Source organism: Nothobranchius furzeri, chromosome 8 (genome assembly GCF_043380555.1).
Source record: "Nothobranchius furzeri strain GRZ-AD chromosome 8, NfurGRZ-RIMD1, whole genome shotgun sequence".
Taxonomy (NCBI): Eukaryota; Metazoa; Chordata; class Actinopteri; order Cyprinodontiformes; family Nothobranchiidae; genus Nothobranchius; species Nothobranchius furzeri.
Window position 1 is genome coordinate 63,773,609 of NC_091748.1, and position 19,948 is coordinate 63,793,556.

General features: G+C 42.1%; 1 protein-coding gene across 7 annotated transcripts in view; it reads right to left on the reverse strand.

The window, feature by feature from the left end:
* The window catches only part of ptprsa (protein tyrosine phosphatase receptor type Sa), a 214,807-nt gene that overhangs the window by 44,285 nt on the left and 150,574 nt on the right, over positions 1–19,948 (reverse strand). For 3 of the 7 annotated variants that reach the window (XM_070554203.1, XM_054752244.2, XM_054752249.2), the window contains 8 exons: positions 19,539–19,565; positions 18,377–18,494; positions 8,098–8,691; positions 6,990–7,084; positions 6,530–6,780; positions 6,256–6,343; positions 3,423–3,635; positions 2,517–2,680 (listed from right to left, as the gene is read on the reverse strand). In XM_070554203.1, the coding sequence (XP_070410304.1) occupies positions 2,517–2,680; positions 3,423–3,635; positions 6,256–6,343; positions 6,530–6,780; positions 6,990–7,084; positions 8,098–8,691; positions 18,377–18,494; positions 19,539–19,565 (1,550 nt within the window). The remainder of the gene's footprint in view (positions 1–2,516; positions 2,681–3,422; positions 3,636–6,255; positions 6,344–6,529; positions 6,781–6,989; positions 7,085–8,097; positions 8,692–18,376; positions 18,495–19,538; positions 19,566–19,948) is intronic. The other 4 variants (XM_070554205.1, XM_070554202.1, XM_070554206.1 and 1 more) reach the window with 2 other exon arrangements.

The window sequence follows — 19,948 nt, forward strand, 5'->3', positions numbered from 1 at the left end:
TTAAATGGTTAAAACTCAAATTAGACAACCATGTGTCTGAACTTTTATGTCAAAATATCAGAATTATTTATTTTGAGTTTTTTTACTCTGAGCAACTCATAACTCATCATCTCTAACCAGCTGGAAGCTTAATGTGTCAAAGGATATTGGTGTGACAGAACTAGAGATTCAAAACCTTTTCTGTTTTTGTTCAAATGGACTGAATCTGAGGGAGACTACACCTTACCTGTCTGGTTTGCTGTTTCCAGAGAAAGCAATAGGAGCCAAATAAATATATAAAGGTGGCAAAAACACAACACACAAGGAGGAGAAAGGGAAAGGGGGGAGGCAAGAAGAGATATAAATCAATAGAGAGCAGTTTAAAATTCACAGGGGTCACTGTTGAGCTCGCGGAATGTAAAAAATGCGAGCCGTAGCTCAACAGTGTCCGGAGGAGGTGTGTGGATGTGTCAGGGGGCTGAGTATGAGTACACATTTGATGAGATGTGGAGTTAAGAGCATGCACTTGTGAGTGTGTGTGTGTGTGTGTGTTACGTGTGTGCACAAGGGTGCAAATACACGAAGGAGAAGGGGAAATGTCAGGGCCAAGGGCAAACCCGGGAAACACTATTCACCAAGGAGAGGTGGGAGAGTAAGATGAAGAGAAAGAGAGCGGAGAAAAAAAGAGATCCAAGGAGAGATGTTACTCTCCCTAACCACCAAGATGGAGGTAAGGCAGGGTCAGACAGCAAGGGATCATGCTGTATTTGTGCTGCCAACACTAGATCTACTGGCCTCCCTTTAATAATTCAGGAATCATCTCTTGGATAGGGACTAAATCTCACTCCCAATATTCAGTCCTTAACCCCTGTGAGTATCTCACCAGGCTGCCATTCTTGGAGACATATCGCAAATGGCATTCATGGGGGAGTTTCCAAAATGACTCGAAACATTTGCAAGAATTTTCTGTTTTGTTACGAGTTGCTCCATTGGTCTGGTGGGCCAATCACAGCTCTCCATCGGTTTAGTGGGCAAATTACAATGCTCTATTGGTCTGGTGAGCCAATCACAGCTCTCCATTGGTTTGGTGGGCCAATTACAGTGCTCTATTGGTCTGGCGGGCCAATCACAGCTCTCCATTGGTTTGGTGGGCCAATTACAGTGCTCTATTGGTCTGGCGGGCCAATCACAGCTCTCCATCAGTTTGGTCTGGTGGGCCAATCAGAGCTCTCCATTGGTTTGGTGGGCCAATTACAGTGTTCCATTGGTTTGCTGGGCCAGATTATAGGGCTCCATTGGTTTGGTGGGCCCAATTACAGTGCTCAATCGGTTTGGTGGGCGGGATGATGTGACTAAGCAAAACATAAAAAATGGAGACAGCTACTTTGAAACGGCTTTGGCATCAACTTTAGACCCTTTAGAATTGGGTTCTTCTTTGAGTTAAGGGCAGATGTATTCGCATCTTCTTTAACAGAAGCGGTCCAATAGCATGTGGAGACAGTTTGAAAGACAGCTGTATACCCCGCTTCACGACTAAGCTATGTCTATGGGTCATGACTAAACTATATTTATTCACATATCTAGGATGGCTTGCCAGGCTAAAGCCTTGCTTTTGTGACGCTGATGCATGATTGTTATAATTTATTCACAATCACATAATATGTCACATATGACAGTGGCTTTGAATAAAATCTATTGCAGATGTCTCTTAGAAACTCATTCATTACGATTCCGAATGAAAAGCTGCAAAGTTTCTTGCAATTTTTTGACTCTAGCTCATCACCAGCAGCCACAGCCCAGTGAGATGCTGGTTTAAAGTTAATGGAAAGAGTTTAAAATTAACTGTTGCCTACTAATGTAAATGTTTATTCTTTTCAGGTAATGTTTAAGAAGCTTTAGCAAGAAGAGGCCAAATTCTTCATTAAAAGACTAAAGGGTTGGGGCATGGAGCAAATGACCGTTAAAAGGCCTTATGTAAAATAAATTTAAATAAAGAAATCCAAAATAATGAAGACTGGATGTCTTGTTCTGAGCATCATCTCAAATAATCCCCCCCCCCCCAGCTCACTTTCCACAGCCATCTTTTTCTTCTTTCACATTTACATGCACCAATATTATTGGGTCTTTGGATATAATGCTGCAATGACTACAAAAATGCTGGGATGCTTTCCGACATGCAATTATTTCCCAGTAACCACATTTTCCAGTTAAACTCTAAATAACTGGTTCAATGTGAAATAATAGGAGCATCTTGTTGCCGCCTGAGAGCGGGAATAAATAGATAAACACATTTAGCTTAATTCACACAGAAAAAAGAACAATTGCAGTTTAAGCTTTCGAAGGCCCATGCCTGGGAATGGTACAGACAACACCAAACCACAGTCTTACTGTTTCTGAGTGGCAGGTTCATGATTAAACATTCTGTTAAAAGCCTTTCATTATGATCAATTTTTATTCTGGCAACAAAAAACAAACCAAAAAAAACCCTAGAAGCTACTTCTCCTTGTTTTAATCCCACAATTTCAAAGTCAACTCACTTTTTCAGAAGGAGAATGGAGATGACAATGCCGATGATGAAGACCACAGCCAAGACAGGTCCCACTACCCATATGAGTCCATCACCGGTCTCCACTGGCAAAGGGTCCACCACCATCTCTGGAGTCGTCACTGTGTCGGTGTGCGGACTAGTTGCAAACATTTTCTGCAAAACAAATAAACCAAATGACCAAACTGGGCTCAGATGCAGGATAAAAACTCCAGTAAAACCAGAGTGATCATCAACTGCCTGCTCCTGGGCCCTATGAGAACCATGAGCCAATAGTTTAAGTTTTAAATTATTCATAATTTACCCACAGTCCTATAAAAAATTGGCTGTAGTCCAAATCATAAAGGTTTAATAAACTACAGATCTTAAACCAATCAGAGTGTTTGCTCACAGCGTGTGATCAGGCTTGACTGAGATACTGAAACAGAGGTGTGAGAGAACATGCAGCTGGGTGCTCCCCTGCAGAGCGGCAGGCTATCTCAGTGGGCTGCAAGAAGCGCTAAATGCTGGAAACCAAATTTGGAGTCTCACAAGGAACAGACCTGCTTATTTTCCAAGCTGAATTTGATTAAATGGCGTTTTATGAAGTCGTTTTGAAAATGGAACATAATTGTCTTCATCGTTTTTACCTTTTTCTTCTGCATTTAAAGTTTATATGCTGCAATCTGCAAGCAGCAACTGCAACAAAACCTTTTAAAACAATCAAATCAATATCACGGCGATTCTTAGAACTATTCCGTCCCTGGAACAAATTTTCTTCACTTTCATGGAAATAAGATGTGCTAAGAACAGAAGAGAAACACATAAAGGATAATACAATCTAAAAATCAAACACTGACAGAAGGATTCAAATCAACCCAACTGAATTGTGCAGAAGTCAGCTGATGCAGGAACTCACCCCCACGGTGGCATTGAGTTCAGCCAGCAGGAAGAAGACATACTCCTGACCAGGTTCTAGAGGCTTATTCTCACAGCTGCTGAGGTAGTGGTCGGATCCCACCGTGAAGCTGGTGGGCAGCTGCTTGAAGCAGGCCGTGATGTAGGGATTCCTCTGGTCCAGCTGAGCCAACTGACGACGTGAACGCCGCTTCAGAATCACCTCCCGCAAGAGCTGATCAAATTCAAGAACATGTTAGTTTTCTTCTTGATATCATTATTTTTCTGTTCTCATTCCTTTTTTAAACAAGTCTCAAATCGACTGAAAGATCTTTCACCAGAACTGGACAAGACAAAGATCAAGTCTGACCTAGTGAGGTGTTTGATGCTGCTTTTATACCCTGCAGCATTTGTAAACATCAAATTAAATACCTAAAGAAGAAGATGCTTTGAGAAATGATCTAGTGAGACACAATTTTTTTTTTAATCAAAACCTTCACCTCTTCAATTTTCATTACGAAAATATCAGTGAAAACCCCTCAAAACCACTTCTTTTGGATTGAAAACCTATTATTAACTTTTCATGTGAATGACTACAAAAAATAAGCATACAGGCTTTCTCATTCATTTCCAACTGTAAACAGAGGCGAACACCAAGCGGGGGGAAGTGTGTAATCCTGAATCCATTAAGTATGGCTGCTGTTGATCTGGTGCTAATGGTGACCCCTAGCTATGGGAAGAGTTGGAGGCGCCTGCATAATTCTCTCTTCTGCATGCTTTGGGGGATAAATTAGCAAGGCTGAGATGAGCTTGCTGTGCGTGCCCATTTGGCTACACGGTGTTAACAATATAACTAGGAGTCACAACTATGGGTATGACAAACATGCAAAGTCTCTCTGAAAACACAAGATTTCTTTTGTACAGATAAAAAAATTATAGCCTAGAATTCAATTTTATTTATATAGCGCCAAATCACGACAAGAGTCGTCTCAAGGCACTTCACATAATAAACATTCCAATTCAGGTCAGTTCATTAAGCCAATCAGAAATAATGTTTCCTTTATAAGGAACCCAGCAAATTGCATCAAGTCACTGACTAGAAATCTAGACAGCAAAAGGATTTTGATCTGCAGGTTGTTCTAGCCACGTTCCATTATAGCCTCAGAAGGTCTACCATTGGTCTGAGCAGGTTTGTGTCTTGCCAATCACAGAGCTTTATCAGTTTGGTGGGCAGGATTAGCACCAGAGCTGCCAAGGAGCAAAACAGCAGAGATTGCAGCGACTTGTTTGAGATGGCTTCGGCATCAGACTATTTAAGCCCCTTCCACACTAGCGCCGGTTCCACTCCGCCCCAGCCTGGCCAGGTTGATTACACACATAGTTGTGGACGTGACTGAGCATATGGGTGGTCTCCAAAATTGGCGCGAAGATATCAGTGTTGTCATGAGTGCATCTCCGAGCACGCGGGTGGGGCAAACAAACGCACGCGCTGAGAAGTCTGCGATTAACAAAAAAAGGCGGCCGTGAGCAGTGTTGATTTTGGAGACTGACTCTGATATCGTTTCCTGTTCTGATGTATCTGTCCTCCCTCGGGGCAGTTTTAGCCTTGCAGTGCTGTGTGTGTGTATGCACAGCAGAGATGGCTTCAGTCAGAGGCATGTTTCCTCCTGAGTAACCAGAATGATATGAATCATGCATGCAGGAAGCCCCCGGTGGCTGATTCTGTCTGCCAATCTGAGGCTCCGCCTAAAGGTAGGCATGAATTTGAGCCAGCCAATCAGTGGGTGTGTTGGACTAGTTCAGTTGGAGGCACACCGCTTTGGGAAGAGGGCTGAAAAAACAACCGGTTGCGTGTGGAAAAAAATCGAGGCTGTGTGGATGTGAACACCCAGTCCAGGTGGTGCAGAGCCAATGCTAGTGTAAAGCCCTACTAGACTTGAGCATTTCTTTTCTCTTCATTTCAGTCAAGAGCAGATAGAGGTATATAAGTCTTTTATTTAGAAAAAATATGTATTTGCGTTTTCTTCAACAGTGTATTGTGGACTACTTTGTTGACTGACATCTGTAGCAATGAGTACAACACGTTGTTGTTCTGAGCCCTGACTGGTCTTAGCGCGCAGGGGCATAGCAAGCTTTTGTAAAGTGTGGGTGTTGAGATTTTTCAGATATAATATATATATACATATATATATATATATATATATATATATATATATATATATATATATATATATATATATATATATATATATACACACACATATAAAATGGCTGAGCGATATGGCCTAAAATCAATATCACGATATATTGAGGATTTAACCTCGATAACGATAAACGGACGATAACTACAGGTATGCGCAGAGACAAAAGTTGTTCACTAGATGGGGCTGTCACATGTATTACGTTGATTCACATTTTTACATGACTCAAGGTGGTACAGCTTCTTAAAGGGAAAAGAACGTTGCCAAACTACACACATTTTTTCATTTTTTATTATCAAATGTATTAACATGGGAATAATTATCTCAATAAGAGTCAGAAATTTCAATAACGATTAATTTTCAATTTATTGCCCAGCCCTAATATATATGTATACAGTTTTTATTCCAACACAAGGTGTGGGTGTTTAACCTCCACATTATAAAAAGTGTGGGTGTTAAAACACCCACATCCCCACGGGTGCGACGCCAATGTTAGCATGGTCCGCCATGTGGAGACAGTTTAAAAGACATCTGTAGATTCCGCCCCAGGACTGACATCTTTTTTTGGGTTCTGGCCAAATTATATTTTCACATATTGCCAGGCAATTGCAAGGCACTGCATGCACCCAATTGCTAATGAAAAAAAAAACGTACCTCTTCAATGTCCATCTCATCGGGATTCTTCAAGTTTTTAACTGTTCCTGTTGTTGTCTTAAGTGGTACTACCACCACATAGAAGTTCCTGCACCAAGAAAGTTACAAAAGTACATTACATCTTCATTCCTACTGAATGTCAATATTAAATGTGTGAAATGGGCCCTGATAGTAATGCAAAACAAACAAAGAGTACATGCAATGACCCCCCAGCCCACATTGTCACTCAAACATTTACGCAGAGTTTGTAGAGAAGATATTACTTTATACTCACTTCACATCCTTGGTGCTGACTGGTGGAAAGGACATGGTAAGAATGTTTTCAGGCTCAGCGTAGATGTCCAGTTTTGGTTTCTTGACCAGGATATGTGGTGCAGTCCTGGCCACCACACGGTGTCGAGGGCCACCATCCATACTTTCTTGGCAAGTCACCCTAAACTCGTACGTGGTGTTGGGCCTAAGTCCTGTGATAAACATCTTCAACTGCCTGGCGTCCACATCCATCTTTTGACGATTGTACTCAATCTAAAGTAGTGGATGGTTGATCGGCAAATTGTTCAGAATTAAATCACTTTGACAAAACTGAATAACGCAGCTAAAATATGATATCAATGCAAGATGTATTATTTAACAAAATATGCTTTTACACTCCAGCTAAAATCAATTTAATCAATCATTTTCATTATATAGCTAGACTTTCAGAAAGCAATAAATTAAAGTAAGATTTCACTCACCGTGCATTTGTATGGAGATCTGCTTTCAGAAAATTTCCATGCAAGGACTACCGTGGTCTTGGTGACCCACTTAACAGTGAAATTCTTAGGAACATCTGTTAAAAGACAAATGCAAAACAAGGAAAAAATGTGCATCTTAAGTGAAAAAAAGCAGAAAAATAAGAGAAAATCACGAAAACTTTGGTTTTAAAAAAATCAAAGCTGTTCTTTCCCTGCAACGTTCCTCTGAGTTGAAGAGTGAAAGGAAAAGTGAACAGTGATTGGCTGTGAGAAGGGCAATGTCATTAGTTTAGACACAGAGAACACGAGACTCAAGGACAACAAACCCATGGAGCACAAGTTATATGCTCTTTGGCTAGCCATCATTAGTAGTGCAAACCCATCTCACCCACCGACTTTGAACCATGACTACCAGGTGATTAACAGTTAACCCTTGTAGACCCAATGCCAACTGTTGGGACAATGATACAGAGTTTGAGTTGGCACTGCCAATGTGCTGCCACACAAACATTGAGACAGACCCAAAACACTGCATGCCAACAGTTCTGAGCAGTGCATCTGTGGGATGCCATGCCACAAGCTGTCCTGATCAGGGACAGGGAAGAGGGAAAGGAGGCTTCGAGAGGAAGCGTGTTAGGAAGGAAAGGATATTTTAAACCCAAAATAAAATTAAAGTCAAAATAAAAAAAAAATCCTTATTCCTAAAATATTCCAAATGTACTGTTCTAAAGACTGGGATTGACTCCTACCTTGTGTGAAAACTGGGACGTGAAATGGCAAATCTGTGTAGATGTGCTTGAAAAAGGCTGCAAGGACTGACTGGAGGGTCTGACCAAAAAAGTCACTTACCTTTAATTCTATGCTGCTCTCCCCTCTCTCAAAATGACTGACTATAACTTACTGACTTTCATTTTACCTGGTTTGGGTTAGTGAAGCAAGTATTCCATGGCAAGCAATTTAAACATCAATCAATCCTCCATTTGAGGAGAAGTGGAGGTGGTTGAAGAAGTGGGTGAGGACAGTTTTCATTTTTGTGTCGTTGCAGACTGCTTTTAGTCAATTTCCAACCCCTTGGCACTGGGTTGGTAGAGAAACAAGTAAGCCCTACCTGCAGGATCAATGGCCACCGTCCGATACTGGATAGGTGGGCTGTAGGGCCCTGGACCTATACTGGTGTGGGCACGTATTTTCACATCATATGCAGAGTTCGGTTTGAGACTGTTGAGCACAAAGCTGGAAAGGTTGGGTGGTAATCGGAGTTCCAGTGGTGATCCTCCTGCTCCGGCTTCTTTGTAGGCCAAAGTGTACTCTGTGATGACCCCATTCCTCTCTGCCAGCACTGGTGGAGACCAGGAAAGCTGCACTGAGCAGCATGTTATGTTGGAGCCCTCGTTCATTTGAGGGTATCCCCCTGGACTATTCTCAGGAATAGTGAGCTCTGCCACAGCCTCCTCCCCAAAGCCCCCTCTGCTTTTGGCTGAGATCTTAAAGAGATAAGTGGCGCCGCGGTGAATGTTGCCCACAGAATACTGACGCTCTTGGGGAGCAAATTCCAGGGTGGCTAAAGGGGACACATCTTTTCGTCCAAACTGTAGCCTGTATCCCTGCAGGTCCATTCCATTGGTCAGATCTGGAGGATCCCAGTGAACAGTGGCAGATGATTTTGAGTTCTGAACCACTGACAAATAGGGTGGACCAGGTACTAGACAGAAAAAGAGAAGAAAACAAATGTTTACTCGAGTGTACTACATTGTACTATATTGTATGTTGAATGTGAGCTAAACATATCTCAATTACAATGTTTATATCATGGTTGGACATTTTCCAAAGTCAAAAAGAAAAGAAAAGCAGTAAAGTTAGCATGTTTAATCAGACATGTTTACTAGAGCTGCAACAACGAATCGATAAAATTTGATAAAGAAATGTGTTGGCTAAGCTTTGTCATCGATTTGTTGTGTTGCGCAAATTGTTTTGTGTTGTGCAACTTTTGTGTGTGTTGTGCAACATTTAACAGTCGATGCGAGCAGCTCATCTGATGCGGCAGCAGAGCAGACTGAGGCAGATCACAACGAAACACACATATGTCACACGTGTAATTATAGTGTAAGGAAGATGCCTTTTACTGGCACACACTGTGCTAATCTAGGTGCTGTGGAGGAAAACAGAGAAACCAGCAAAGACATGGAGGCAGAAACCATCCAAAGTTTGGGATCAAAGGTGTAACTACAAGCAGATTAGCTAATGCTAGCAGGTAGCAGGCTCGTGATCAAGTGAGTTCCGAAAAAACACGATAGTTGTGAAACTAAGAACATCTAAACTCTGCAAGCTGAAGAAAAGTCCCAATCATCATCCTGTTCATTAGCTGTCTGCAGCGCTACGGAGCAGAACCGCTGCAGTCAGGTTACTGCTGAAGGAAAATGGCAAGCCACTGTAGCATTTAATTCACAAACGCGTCTATCTGTGAACATAATTAAAACTGGATTATTGTTAACCCGTACATAATAGATAAGTCACCATTACATTTTAAATAGTAGAAATTAAATATTAGCATTTCCAGTAGCTTACTACTGAACATGTTAATGAAATACACTAATATTTAGTGATCATAGTTTATTTATGGATATATTAAGGTGATAGCATGTTGTTTAGCAAGCTATTGAACAGTTTTCTAATCATGTTGTGTTGTTAAAGTGAAGGAAGGAGAGAAAAAATGTTTCCCTAACAATTTTTAAACTTTCTCGTTTAATCCAATTAATCAAGTGGAGTCCCCATCCGATTCATCAATGATCCAAAAAATGGTTTGATGCAGCCCTAATGTTTACATTGTGGTCCGACATGCTTGATTGTAACCAATGAGAATTCAAGATTCTCAGTGACTGGCATAAATATTACAAGTTTACAGAAACTAAAGCCATAGAAGCAGTTTATATGAAAGCAGTTTGTATTTAACAGAGACACTGAAGAGCCCATCAATTGTAGAGTGATCACTGTGTCCATTACCATTTCATGTGACATGCAAACAGCTGCCAAAATTATTTCCATATTGCAGAGCATCACAAAAAATTCAAGCAAATAACAATTCTTCTTTACGCAGTTGCATTCCTTTTGTTGTAAAATGGATGAGCTACTGAGGGGTCCAGTCACCGTTCCTTGTGGCCCAGTTTTGCTGCTCTTATGGATGACATGTCCAATCTGAAACCTACTTTTAAGACCCCATCACTTAGATAGAGGATAGCAGTTAAGATAAGGCCTCAGTTTTCACGCAGCTGTCGAGGCCTTTTGATAGATGTGTATGGATGATTTGCTCTAAAGCTCCATCTCACTGTAAATAGGTTCAACGCTGTATCATTTTACAATAACCTGGATAAGTCGCTTTCTTAGAGCAGGTCCTCTGTCACTCCGGGGGCAACATCTACATTGATTTTCATAAAATCCATCATCATGAATGAAAAAATAAAATATTCTAACATAAAACGGTCCTTAGAAAAGAATTTTCCAAAAGCTGGCCTTGACAATTCCAATAAAAGTCTGAAGAATGGACCAAAGCCTGGGCTTCATTAAGCCTATACACAATGGGAAAATTATCCGATTATGATTCATTTTCAAACTGCCAGCAGGCTTTTGTGTCAGAGCAACATTCCTTTCTGCAGAGTGAATAACACAAGACAAGACAAGAAAAAAAAGGCCTTGAAGGCATGCGGTCCTGCAGGGAGTCCCCAATACCACGAGTGAGCCCCTAAAGCTGTTGAATGATTAAATAACAAAGAGATGATAATGATTTAAATATATCATTTTTAGTTTACTTAACTTAATGTATTCAAATGAGACTAGGGAGGAGAGTCATGGTCTGTGTGTATTTGTTGGTAAGACATTTCTACCTGGATCAATCAATTTGGCCTGCAGAACATTGGTCGGTGATAAACATTTAGAAAAGCTGAATGCAACTCTAATTTAGGCACCTGGGACCTCATTCATCAAATATGTGTTGAAATATTCCTAAATTCCTTCCTACGAACAAAATTTAGAATGTTGGTACAAATGATCAAAATTATGAAACATGTGGTGGCTACTCGTACGCACTTCCCTCCGCAATCGCCTGTACCCGGGTGCTCGAGTTCGTTCACCATCATTTACATACAGAAACACCTTTAATTGACCGCAAAGGGTCCCACATCCCAGCAAAGCTCCAGAAGGATTTCCTTCAGGAATCAGATCAGCGCTCTCACAGAGGATGCATTCCCTCCGGAGTGCACGCTCTGCCAAATCCATCAATAACGCCAGATCAGCCATGCTACAATGTCAGACTCCTGTAGGACTCCTATATATTTAAGCGCCAGATAAGTGACAAAGCTTTTTTTCCCACCGAAAAGGGTAGAATGCTTTCTCCGGCTCAGGGATGAGGTCCTGCCCCAAGTGGAGAAATTTAAGTATCTTGGAGTCTTGTTCACAAGTGAGGGAAAACTGGAGCATGAGATTGATAGACGGACTGGTGCTGCATCTGCAGTGATGCGGGCGTTGTACCGGTCTGTCGTGGTGAAGAGAGAGCTGAGTCAGAAGGCGAAGCTCTCGATTTACCGGTCGATCTACGTTCCTACCCTCACCTATGGTCTTGAGCTTTGGGTAGTGACCGAAAGAACGAGATTGCAGATACAAGCGGCCAAAATGAGTTTTCTCCGAAGAGTGGCTGGGCTCTCCCTTTGAGATAGGGTGAGAAGCTCGGTCATCCGGGAGGGGCTCGGAGTAGATTCGCTGCTCCTCCAAATCAAGAGGAGCCAGTTTATGTGGCTCGGGCATCTGGTCAGGATGCCTCCTGGACGCCTCCCTGGTGAGGTATTCCGGGCACGTCCAACCGGGAGGAGGCCTAAAGGTAGACTCAGTACACGGTGGAGGGACTATGTCTCTCATCTGGCCAGGTAACGCCTTGGGATTCCCCCGGAGGAGCTGGCCCAAGTGGCTGGAGAGAGGGAAGTCTGGGCCTCTCGACTTAGGCTGCTGCCCCCGCGACCCGACTGTGAATAAGCGGATGAAAATGGATGGATGTTGTTTCATGTCACCATTATGCAAACTGTCATATTTCCGAGCATCCCTGAACGCATCGTTGCACCAGCGTTAACTGCCTACGCAGCAATTTGCTGAAATATAGCAGACATACCTTTATTATTGTCCTGTGAGCATTTTAAAATATGCACGTTCCATAATGTTTAGATGGTTTTATCCTGTTTTGTTAGTGTGTCGTTTCATGCCGACCGCACCGTGCATAATTGACGCTTGTTACGACTAATTAGTGCCTGTTAGTCTTGTGGTCAATGATGAATGTTACTGGTTTATGTGAAAACATGCTACTGCATGTTGTTATTGTATTCTCTTTTACCCGCTTCTTCTCACACACACACACACACACACACACACACACACACACACACACACACACACACACACACACACACACACACACACACACACACACACACACACACACACACACACACTAGTGGACCTGTTACAATGAGAATTGATTGAGAATCGATTCTGAATCGAATCTTCACCCTGTGAACCGGAATCGAACAGAACTGTGAGTTGTAAGATTCACAGCCCTAGTTTGTGTGTTATGTGAAGAATCTTTACTTTGGTGCATCCTAATAGACACAAAGCATGAACACACAGCACTTGTGCATGTGAAACCTCCATCTTTTATGTCAGCTGGAATCGCTGCACAGAGATTAACTTAAAGTCTTTTGGAGAAGCTAACATTAATCTGAGGCAACAGGACTCTCTCTCTCTCTCTATCTGGAACAGCATCATTGTACACGCGTGTCTAAACTTATATAAAACACGCACCAAATCAGCAATCCACACTTTACAGACCACTTCCTCCTCTCATTTTAGTAATTTAGGTTTGCTAATGGTCTCCTTACTGTTGCTAGACGAAGATGAGAGTGGGTGGGTAGATGGTGGCTTGTCGGCACTGATTTGCCTGTAAGGAAAAGGCGGGGGTGCTGCATATTGGGTGAGACAAATTTTTGTAATACTCCTTGGCTACATACTACAGCTCAGCTTGGTGTCATCTGAAAGGCCGCTCCGCCGTCATGCTCGCTGTTAATCAAGAAAATGGAATCAGAGATAATGATCCTGTTATGATTCCACGAGTGCATTTTCCTTTCTCTGTTTCAGAGCTCCACTTCTAAAATCAACAGGCTATCAAATGTATCCCTCACAGCTTTTGTAGCTCCCGGACAGTTTTATTATTTGTGCATTCAAACCTTTGGCCAAACGCATTTGAAAGGAAAAGGGATCAGGGGCACTGAGCCAGCAGGTTGGTGTTGGGAAGGCAGGAGAACGGGGGAATTGTTCAAGCTGTGTGTACGTGTGTGGTGCTACAAGGGTGACGAGAAGAGAGCAAGGGCATGGCGAGAGGAAGAAAAATGAGTGAATGAGGGATGATGAAGGTGAGTAGGGACAGGGAGCAATCAGCAGCAAAGAGGGCCCAACAGGGATATGAGGACGCTGAAATCTGTGTGTGTGTGTGTGTTTATGAGTGACACTGGGATTTCTGGACACCTTGATTGTCCCTTTCCTCTTCTCCCCTGAGTCACACTCCCCTGTTCTTTTCTCATTTGCTCATGTCCTCTACTCTGCTCACCATCACCCCATATCCAAACTTTCTCCCCGTCCTATCTACGTCCATTTCAGGACTGACATTGGTTCAATCCTCTTTCATGGGACTCCCAGCACGTTTCCCATCAGGCAGCAGTCTGTCTTACCCTGCTGTTGACACTCACTCTGTCTGGCTAAGAAAGAGGTAAACAGGTTTCCCTCTCATTACCCTTCCTTGTGTAATTGCCATCAACACAAACACATCTCTGAACTTTTGTAAAGGGTTAAAATGGAAATAAAAAAAATAACGTCTGATTATACTCCATACAACATGAAGACTATTTTATTGTTCAGCCTGCATGTTAAACTCAGAGAGACTGATCATTTTAAAACATAATAAGTAAAAGGGAGGTTTCTCAGAACCTGCTCTTTAAAATAATAATAACTCATTTGTGAAATGGTTCAACCCAAATGAACTAGGCTGCAGACATCTGTCCTAACTGGAAACAAAAATAAAAAATTATAACTGTCATCCATGGAAGGACGTTGGTGACATCTTTTCTCTTGGAATTATTTAACACTCCATTTTAACCAAGTAAAGAAGGAATGGACATTCTTCAGTTTTTTGATTTTGTACTCATTTTGGGTAATGAGGGTCGTTTGTCTGGTCGTGACGGTGGCACAGGAGTTAAGTCTTCGCCCCGTAATCGTAAGGTTGCAGGTTTGAGCTCTGCACAGCCTGTCACTGTCATTGTGTCCTTGGGCAAGACACTTAACCCACCTTGCCTGCTGGTGGTGGTCGGAGGGACTAGTGGCACCTGTGTATGGCAGACTCACCTCTGTCAGTGTGCTATGTGTACACTGTAGCTCATCACCACCAGGTTGCGAATGTGTGACTGACTGATTGTGTTGTAAAGCACCTTGGGGGGTTCCTGGACTCTAGAAGGTGCTATATCAAACACAGGTCATTTACCGTCACAAAACAGTGAAACAACTGCAGCTTCTTCAGAATGCTGCTGCTGCTGGAGTCTTAACAAAAACCAGGAGAACCGAGCACATCACTCCTGTTCTTAAATCTCTACTGGTTACCAGTAAACTACAGAATCTACTTCAAAGTGCTTCTACTAGTTTGTAAATCAGTCAATGGCATGGGGCCAAATTACTTCAGAGCTACTTACAGTATAGATGCCCAGCAGGGCTCTGAGATCTTATAGGAAGCAGTCAGCTGGTAGAGCATCGGGTCAGAGCCAAACAGGGTGAAGCTGCTTTTAGCTACTGTGCTGCACACAGATGGAATCAGCTTCCTCATGACCTCAGATGTGTCCCAACTCTAGTAACTTTTAAATCAAAATTGAAAACGTTCATGTATTCATCGGCCGTTGAATGATTGATTCTTATGTTGTGTTTTTAACTTTGCCTGTTTATTTTATTTCTAACATCCAATTTCTTTTGAGTATTTTTAAATTAGATTTTATAACCTGCTGTTTTATGTTGTCCTGTTGATTTAAATGTTTTTGTTCTTGCTGATCTTGCACCTGGAAAGCAGATTGAATTGCTTCTGTGTACCAACTGTAGACTACTTTACAAATCAAGCTGCCTTAAAATGGTATTATAAATGATTAATATCAAAATATATAATAACTACTGCTTAATTAAAATGCTTAACCTTTTTATTAAACATCTACATATGCACTTTTAAGGATAACAGGTCAGGTAAGTTCATTGTTTCATTAAGAAATAAGGACAAAGGAACAGGGTTGACCTGCCTGTTAAAGAGTTAAACATCAGGAATAAAAAAAAAAACTTTTATGTCTGAAAGATGAAAGACTTGACCAGTGATGTGAATCAACATCTGAGCCGCTCAAAAACCTGCTCTCTTTATTCCTGTTTGAATGTTGCTTTTCAAGCCTTTATTGTTTTCTGCTGAATGAACAACTTTGATGTTATCGCTTCTGGAGGCTATAGTGCTCCTTAAGTAACACTTAACAGTTTTGGCTTGCTTTTAGCACCCCCTAGAGTCTTCGTGTTTTTAACACCTTAATCTAACTACGGAAACGTCTCCTCAGCGTTCATTAGTTTCTACAGGAGCAGTTCCTCACTAAATCAGACAAATCATCTGTGTTCACGATCTAAAAACGGCAGGGAACGTGCTGGAAGCAGACTCCAGAGCTAGCATGTCAGCTTGCCACTTTATCATTGACCAACAGAGTTCCTGGTAGAAAACATGACCAAGATCCTGAGAGGAGGAATCATGTGACCACAGGGAAAGGCTGTGGCGGGTCGGAAAACCCAAAAGCAGATTCAGAGCGCTGGGTGATAACAAGCTACGCCTTGTAGCCGACAGGACCGGGGCCGGTGCAGGTACCGGATTGGCTCAGGGTCCTGCGCCTACCGATGATGTCACACTACGGCAAATCCACCCGGCTTTCACACATACGTTTTGGAATGAGTTTAGTAGTTTTGTGAATAAATTCTTGATTCTTATTGCCCACATATTTTCTTTATAACTGTAATTAGTTAATAAAACACCAAGCTGTCTTTGTTTAGTAAAGAATGTTAAACTACATAAAACCAACATCAGACTGGGCCAAAAAGCACAACAGTTCTTCTATGTGAATATTTTTAAAGGTATTTACATAATTAGCAGAAATATTCCATTTGTATAAATGTGGAATTCTTCTGCAAGGATGATCGTTAGGTCTGCATCTAATTTGAATCCTTATTTGGCTTTCAGCCCCCGTGATTCAGAAAACTCCCGATGTTGTTGACTCTCGTTCGACTCCTATTGTGGTCGGACATTGTTTTTAAATTCCATCTTTCAACGTCCTCTGCTGCCCGCGGATAAACGAAGGAAGTGACGCCACCATCGGCGTCAGCCTGATGATGTTTGCAGCTGCAAACGAAACATTGCAGGTAAATAAACCTTTTCTGTGTTTTAAAAAGAACTGAAAGATGGAATTTGAAACTCAACACAGCAAGAACCCACCAAAGGACATTGTTTTTCCTTTTTTTGGGCTTCATCAGATAAATGTTTTCTTCGTTTCTTTCTGCCATGATTAACATGTTACAATAAATGCTAACCAGGTATAGCTCATCTGTTCTGGGCTGTAAACATGGATTGCCATAAATTTACTGCTTCTGTTTCAATTTTGATTTGGATCTAAGAAGCTTCCAAGATACTTTATATAAAGTAAGAACACTGCTACTGCTGGGACGGCCTTTAGAACATGAAGGACCGACTTTCTTAAGTCTAGTAAAGGTCTTTCTTTCTATCCTTCCCATCTCTCACCCTTTCCTGTATGCCGTTTATCTCTTGGCCCCAAGCCATTACTCCCCACTTCAATAAAAATCATGAAAAGGAGATTTTTTCTTTGAGAGACAACCAAAAACATTAGACTGGCAAATCACGCAGCCAGTCCCACAAGAGGAGGAAGAGTGGCAGAGCTCACTCAGGTCCTTTTTCCACGTAACTCTCTTTGACACACAAACACACACACACACACACACACACCTGTCAAAATCTGGAAATGCTGTCTCTTTTTTCATGTAGATGTATTTACCTGTGTGTGCTTGGTGTTCCATGAAATTCCACGGAATGGGTCTGCATTTGTGTACTTCTAGTTTGTGCACCCCACACATGTAGCAGTCTGCCCATTAGCTCCAAAGTCAACTGGTAGATATGATCCGAAGCTTCAAGGGTAACTGTGACTCGCTTTCATAGTCGGTCAGTTTTCAAAACCACAGAGGCCTCATGCGAGGTGGTAAAACCTCTCATGGACACCAGTTTCGGTCCTCCGGTGTGTGGTGTACAGCAACTCGGCAAATACTAGACACAAATCCCCGGTTGTTCCTCACTCCGGCGGTCCCGCGAGATCAAACATGACTTCAAAGTGAACAAAACATGGTGGAGGAGGAGCATGCTGCCTGTTTCCACCCCCTCGCTTTTTGATTGTCTAGACGTCACATTCATCAAGGCAGAGCTTTAACCTAACCCTAGCCATCGTGTGTAAAACCCCGATTTATGATCAGAGCATCCTGACATCTTTCCGAGGAAACCAGAGGGCTTACCCACCACAAAAGGTAAAATTATCTGATAAGATCATCTTTAGATCGTCAGAAGGCGAGGAGCTGGTATGACTATCCTGTCGTGTGAACCAGGCTTCAGTGAGCCAGCCTCACTGTTGAGCTTGTGCTCATGCTAACAAACAAGTGGCCTGCTTAACCTAGGCTAATCACAGATCTAATAGAGGATTACAAGGCCTTGCATAGAGGAGTCAGATGTCTTGAATGGATAAAATAAAATAAAATAAAATAAAATAAAACACACACACACACACACACGTATATGTATATACATATACACTTTACTACAGCCAAGGCCCAAGAGAGATTTCCATGCTATCATAATCTGACTAAAAAGATCTCAAAGTGCATTAAAGATGCTTTTGATCCCTAAAAATCAGCCGATAGTCCTCTGGACATGACTGAAATACGCCAGCATCCACATAGCTTTAGATGCCTCAGATAAAACACACACGTTTGAACTGCTAAATCAATATCACGTTTTTCTTTCAAACCAAAGCTCCTAATACAAAACATGCCTTTAATAAGAACATTTAATCACCCCCTTAAAATGTCAGGGATCACAGCCGGTGTTAGCGTCTGCCTTTTCAAGCGTTTGAGATGGTTTTTGTGAGTAAAACTGTGTCCCTGCTCCAAACGCCGGCATGCCAAACACCCTTCTGCTGTGGGAACAACAGGTTGTTGAACAAATACTGCGTCTCTGCACTGACCTGCCCCTTTAGTCACCACCACTTTGGGTTTGCTCCGAGTTCCGTCCCCCTTGGTGGTGTACGCCGCCACCGTGATGGAGTAAGTAGTGTCTGGTTTGAGTCCTCCAATGACCATTTCCTTTGGGAGACATGGGAGAGACAGAGGAAAGGAAAATGTCAAAATGTGTTCTGAATTTTTCATGATCTGACCCTCTTTGGGCAGTTCCAACCGCTGCGTGCTGAATGTTAAACCAAGCATCTCCAGGTCCTCTTCATTACTTTCCACAAAGCAGGCATTTTAATGTATAGTTTCTCTCCCATGTAATGGGAGACCATTCCATTACCTAAATCCTTAAAGCTGCCAAGGTGGAGCAGGGACATTATGCGTGTAAATGCAAAACAGCTCTTAGCAATATTCCAATCAACAACTTAACTTTGATAAATGCATGCTGAATCCATCCTGGCCTTTCGCTGGTAGTTTTTACCTTAGCCATTACGTTTCCCTCTTCAAAGAGAGGCTTCCGATCGATTCTAATGAATCTTTCAGGAGAGCGGGCGCTCAATGAATGCAGAAGGAGGTTTTTAACAAGCTGGTTGGCAGAGGGATGGGAGAAGTCAATAAAGGTAAATAAGCTCTAAGTAATGTCTTTTACGTGACAAAGTATTCATGTCCTGCAGATGGACAAGAGTTTAAATCTGTCTCTAAAACGAGGGTTCAACTTCAGGCTGGGCAGAGATGGAGACTTTCAAGCAGATTTGAATGATCAAAACGAGGCTTCTTTTGACGATGGTTTTAATTTTAAAAAAAGCAGTAATACTATTAAAAAGTCATCACACAAGAAACAATTAAATTAAATGCAAACACACACACACACATGAGATCAAAGTAACATAAATCAGAATCATCACAAGACTGAACGCAGTTGCTGAACACAAGAAAACTCACATAGCATTAGCGTTCAAGGCACAGTGGATATTGCATCAGAATGTGTTTTTTTAACTGGCAACAAGTTTTTTTTTCCAGGATGTGGAGGCAGATGAAACCAAACGGCTCAAATATAGCTCCTACGTCCCGTATTCAACTTTAATGAATGTAGATTGGAGGTGCAGTGTAAAGCGTGACTCTGATGCAATAGCCACCGTTTCAGGCACACGGAGCACTCAGGTGAAAAATCGTACTCACATATTCAGCCGTATCGTCCGTTTCCCACTAACCCCACCCCGCCAAAAGTGGAGAGCGCAGGAGAGAAACAGAAGCAGAAAAAAAAGAGCAATACATTTTTTAAAGAATGGGAAAAGTGACGGGGAAGGAATGGGAGCGTGAGAGACGGGGACATTAGTAGCGTGGGAGCAGAGGGTCGGCAGCAGAAATAGGTCACTGGTTTTGGGGGGTTAGAAGTCACAAAAGCTGCTTAAAGCTTAAAAGAGAGATGACTGGAACAAGGCAGGGAGATGAACAGGTCTGTCACTGAACCCTGAGGGCTTTCACTAACAAGACAAATGGATACAGACATTAGGATGCACTTTTAAAGCTTTACAGTCAGATGATTTAAAGAAAACGGACTTTAGGCTGTTTTTCTACACCACGTTGGC